The 5,351-nt window shown below is 42.0% G+C and overlaps 1 protein-coding gene across 1 annotated transcript; it reads left to right on the top strand.

Annotated features, from left to right (window-relative positions):
- Positions 1–385: 385 nt before the first annotated feature.
- LOC133788770 (uncharacterized) lies at positions 386–4,711 on the top strand. Its single transcript, XM_062226368.1, has 2 exons — positions 386–632; positions 748–4,711. The coding sequence occupies exon 2, from the start codon at positions 776–778 to the stop codon at positions 4,571–4,573; it is 3,798 nt and encodes a 1,265-aa protein (XP_062082352.1). The 5' UTR covers positions 386–632; positions 748–775; the 3' UTR covers positions 4,574–4,711.
- Positions 4,712–5,351: the final 640 nt, after the last annotated feature.

The raw sequence follows: 5,351 nt of genomic DNA, 5'->3' as shown, positions 1-5,351 counted from the left end.
TAATAATTTTTTTAAGTTGTAATTAAACTATTTTGTTTGAATTCAGTTTAAATGTGTTAATTTTAATTTTTGGATTTAAATTTAAAGGGTTAAATTTTATTTTTTATTTTTGTTTACTTTTAATGGATTAATTTATAAAAAAATTAATTTTATTTTATTAATTCAAAAAATATTCTTAAATTATTTTAAAACAACAAAAATAAAAGAAAAACTAATAAATCATTAAAAGGATGAATAATATGGTCATACGAAGGTTCCCGGTTCAAATTACAAATAGATAGGATACCAAATGATATTATTAAATGTTTATTTAGATAAAATATACTTAAGAAAAGTGTATTTACCCAAAAATAAATAAATAAAGAAAACGAACAAGATTTAGTAAGGCGCACCGTGCTAACTCATTTTCTTAAAGAAAAAAATAACGAAAGAGGCTGTGCTTCTACACAGTCCTGTGGACTCCGCTTCTTTCGCAATCTCAATTGCCAAAACCCTAAATCTTGAGAATTGAATTTAACAGAACCCTAACCAACTCAATTACCAAATTTTGCCTTGTCTGGGGGGCGATTCAGGCACTGGTTTTCGACGTTTCTAGTCCCAATCTGCAGTCCTAAACCTCAATCTCAGGCCAGGTCGGTTTCAAATCTCAGTTTCTGATTGCATATACCTTGCTCTTAAGTTAATTCCTTACATTTCTACGTATATATTGGTTCTTCCTCAAACTCCCCAATTTGTTTTATATTTTAGGGTTTTGATATCTTCTAGTAAGGCGACCATGGCGTCCACAGACCCGGAGATAGCGAAGACTCAGGAAGAACGCAGGAAGATGGAGCAGCAGCTTGCTTCGCTTAACTCTGTCACTTTCGATACCGATCTCTATGGTGGAAACGATAGGGATGCTTATGTCTCTTCCATTCCTGTTACCGACGATGATGAGAACAACGACCCTATGGACAATGAGGTTGTGCGCAAGTTAGCCTCTTACACTGCTCCTAAGTCGCTCATCAATGATGTCCCCAGGGGAGGTGATGATGATGCCGGTTTGGGGCCTAAGAAGCCGAACTCGATTATGGAACGAGAGGATTCATACCGTAGGAGGAGGCTGAACCAGGTGATTTCGCCTGATCGAAATGACCCCTTTGCCTCAGGGGAGATGACGCCGGACCCCTCGGTGAGGACCTATGCTGATGTCATGAAGGAAGCAGCCTTAAAAAGGAAGGAGCAGGAGACTCTAAGGCTCATTGCGGAGAAGAAGAAGGATCAAGAAGAGGCCGCTAAGGCAGCGGCTGAGAAGGGAGAGACCACCACTGTGGCTGCTGCGCCCCAGAAGAGGAGAAATAGGTGGGACCTGTCTCAGGATGATGGTGCTGCAAAGAAGGCCAAGACTTCCGATTGGGATTTGCCTGATACGACACCAGGTCGGTGGGACTCAACTCCAACTCCAGGAAGACTGGGGGATGCAACTCCTGGTGTTGGGAGGAGAAATCGGTGGGATGAAACTCCCACGCCTGGGCGGTTGGTGGATTCAGATGCGACCCCTGCAGGTGCCGTCACCCCTGGTGCTACACCTTCTGGGATGGCCTGGGATTCAACCCCTAAGCTTGCAGGGCTAGCCACGCCGACTCCCAAGAGGCAGAGGTCTAGATGGGATGAGACACCAGCAACAATGGGTAGTGCGACACCTGGAGCCACACCAGCAGCTGCTTATACACCTGGTGTGACTCCTGCCGGAGGAGCTGAACTTGCTACCCCAACGCCAGGGGCTATTAATTTGCGGGGGTCAATTACTCCAGAGCAGTATAACTTGTTGAGGTGGGAGAAAGATATAGAGGAAAGGAACCGCCCCTTAACTGATGAAGAGCTTGATTCTATGTTTCCACAAGAGGGATATAAGATTTTGGACCCCCCAGCTTCGTATGTACCTATTAGGACACCAGCGAGAAAGCTTCTTGCTACCCCAACTCCGATGGCAACTCCTCTTTATGCCATCCCAGAAGAGAATCGTGGGCAGCAGTTTGATGTTCCAAAGGAATCTGCAGGTGGCTTGCCATTTATGAAGCCAGAGGATTACCAGTATTTTGGTGCATTGTTGAATGAGGACGATGAGGAAGAATTGTCTCCTGACGAACAGAAAGAGCGTAAAATTATGAAGCTTCTACTCAAGGTTAAGAATGGTACGCCTCCACAGAGGAAGACTGCGTTGAGACAGCTTACTGATAAAGCTCGAGAGTTTGGTGCTGGTCCATTGTTTAACCGCATTCTGCCATTGCTTATGCAACCCACTTTGGAAGACCAAGAGAGGCATCTTTTGGTCAAGGTTATTGATAGAGTGCTCTATAAATTGGATGAATTGGTGAGACCCTATGTGCACAAAATTCTTGTTGTCATTGAGCCTTTGTTGATTGATGAAGACTACTATGCTCGTGTGGAAGGGAGAGAGATTATCTCCAATCTTAGTAAAGCAGCTGGATTGGCTACTATGATTGCTGCCATGCGTCCAGATATTGACAACATTGATGAATATGTTAGAAATACAACTGCTAGAGCTTTCAGTGTTGTTGCTTCTGCTCTTGGTATTCCTGCCCTATTGCCATTCTTGAAAGCTGTTTGTCAGAGTAAGAAATCATGGCAAGCTCGACATACTGGAATTAAGATTGTTCAGCAGATTGCCATCTTGATTGGGTGTGCTGTTCTTCCACATTTGAGGTCTCTTGTTGAAATTATAGAGCACGGTCTCAATGATGAGAATCAAAAAGTGAGGACTATTACTGCATTGTCACTTGCTGCACTTGCTGAGGCTGCTGCTCCGTATGGTATTGAGAGCTTTGATTCTGTTCTGAAGCCCTTGTGGAAGGGTATTAGATCACATCGTGGTAAGGTCTTGGCTGCGTTTTTGAAGGCCATCGGTTTTATTATTCCTTTGATGGATGCCATATATGCCAGTTACTATACCAAGGAAGTGATGGTAATATTGATTCGAGAGTTCCAGTCACCTGATGAAGAAATGAAGAAAATTGTGCTGAAAGTGGTGAAGCAGTGTGTGAGTACAGAGGGTGTTGAGGCTGATTATATCAGAAATGATATTCTTCCGGAGTTCTTTAAAAACTTTTGGGTTAGGAGGATGGCATTGGATAGGAGAAATTATAGGCAACTAGTGGAAACAACTGTAGAGATGGCAAACAAAGTTGGTGTTGCTGATATAGTCGGACGAATTGTTGAGGATTTAAAAGATGAGAGTGAACCATATAGGCGAATGGTTATGGAGACAATTGAAAAGGTAGTTGCAAATCTGGGTGCATCTGATATTGATGCTCGGTTGGAGGAGCTTTTAATTGATGGAATTCTTTATGCTTTCCAAGAGCAGACCAGTGATGATGCCAATGTGATGCTTAATGGGTTTGGAGCAGTGGTTAATTCTCTTGGACAGAGAGTCAAACCCTATTTGCCGCAGATTTGTGGTACTATCAAGTGGCGTTTGAATAACAAGAGTGCAAAGGTGAGGCAGCAAGCTGCGGATCTTATTTCAAGGATTGCTGTTGTCATGAAGCAGTGCCAAGAGGAACAACTTATGGGCCATCTTGGTGTTGTACTGTACGAGTACTTGGGAGAAGAATACCCTGAAGTTCTTGGATCAATCTTGGGAGCATTGAAAGCAATTGTCAATGTTATTGGTATGACAAAGATGACACCTCCTATTAAAGACTTGCTTCCTAGATTGACTCCAATTTTGAAGAACAGGCACGAGAAAGTCCAAGAGAACTGTATTGACCTTGTAGGTCGAATTGCTGACCGTGGTGCAGAGTTTGTCCCAGCTAGGGAGTGGATGAGGATTTGTTTCGAACTTCTTGAGATGTTAAAGGCTCACAAAAAGGGTATCCGGCGGGCTACTGTGAACACATTTGGCTACATTGCAAAAGCCATCGGTCCACAAGATGTCCTGGCAACTTTATTGAACAACCTGAAGGTACAGGAACGTCAAAACCGTGTATGCACCACCGTAGCCATTGCCATAGTTGCGGAAACTTGTTCTCCTTTCACAGTTTTGCCAGCTCTGATGAACGAGTATCGTGTTCCTGAGCTGAACGTTCAGAATGGTGTTCTGAAATCGCTCTCTTTCCTGTTTGAGTACATTGGCGAAATGGGAAAAGACTACATATACGCTGTGACTCCACTGCTGGAGGATGCTCTCATGGACAGAGATTTGGTTCACCGGCAAACAGCAGCTTCAGCTGTCAAACACATGGCTTTGGGGGTGGCTGGATTGGGTTGCGAGGATGCATTGGTCCACTTGCTGAATTATGTGTGGCCAAACATATTCGAAACCTCACCTCATGTCATAAATGCCGTCATGGAAGCCATTGAAGGTATGAGGGTGGCCTTGGGAGCTGCCGTTGTGCTAAACTACTGTCTCCAGGGTCTTTTTCATCCTGCTCGAAAGGTCAGAGAAGTTTACTGGAAGATTTATAACTCGTTGTATATTGGAGCTCAAGATGCCCTTGTGGCAGCTTATCCAGTGCTGGACGATGAGCAGAATAACATATATAGTAGGCCTGAGTTGGTGATGTTTCTGTGAATTGTAGCTTTGTTTGTAGCTAAAGAGGGCAATAGAATTCTACGAGAACAGATTTAGTTTTCTGGTGTTTAGTTGTTGTAGTTTTGTTCCAAGAGAATTTACTGAACATGGCCTATTTAATGGCTCTCTCATTTGCCATGCTTTTGTTTGCTCTTTCTTTATATTTATTTATTACTTTATTATAACATATAATCAAAAGACCTAGAGTACTAGTATGAGCCATTTAAAATCTTGGCACATCCGCTGTTGGGGTGGGAGGGTGCACATATATACGTACAGAAGTGTGTCATAGGTACCTCGTGTAACAATTTCTTTATTGGTTCATCTTTCCAATGTAATATATGGGTTTTTAGTACCAAAACGCAAGAGTTATGCGTGGATTATTATTTGTCTTGATTGCTTAAGTTTATTATATAGAGGCAATTATATCCATTTGCATAGTTGTGTTTAGTTTTTAACGAAAACAAAGTACCAAGTTATTATATGCGTCATTCCGTTCATGTTTTGGTGCAGCTTAGTACAATCACCAATTCTTAAGTTCGATTGTGATACTGGCGAAAGTATCCAATTAAATTGATATATGCAGCAAAAATACCAAAGAAAGTATTCAAGTTATAAGTAAATTGCATGTTATGGTAGCGTACTTAGCAACAAAACAAACAAATGTACTAAACTGCACAAAAATATAAACGGATGGTAAATAACTTAGTTACTTAAGTACTATAAATACAATAATTTAAGTACTTTCGCCGCAAATATCCATTTCGTTCATCTTTCC

Source organism: Humulus lupulus, chromosome 7, assembly GCF_963169125.1.
Source record: "Humulus lupulus chromosome 7, drHumLupu1.1, whole genome shotgun sequence".
Lineage (NCBI taxonomy): Eukaryota > Viridiplantae > Streptophyta > Magnoliopsida > Rosales > Cannabaceae > Humulus > Humulus lupulus.
Note: the sequence above shows the minus strand (reverse complement) of the source record. Positions and strands in the feature narration are given on the sequence as shown.

Bases quoted from the DNA above. Each gene is read 5' to 3' on its own strand.
- LOC133788770 (XM_062226368.1), top strand. From the start codon at position 776: ATGGCGTCCACAGACCCGGAGATAGCGAAGACTCAGGAAGAACGCAGG.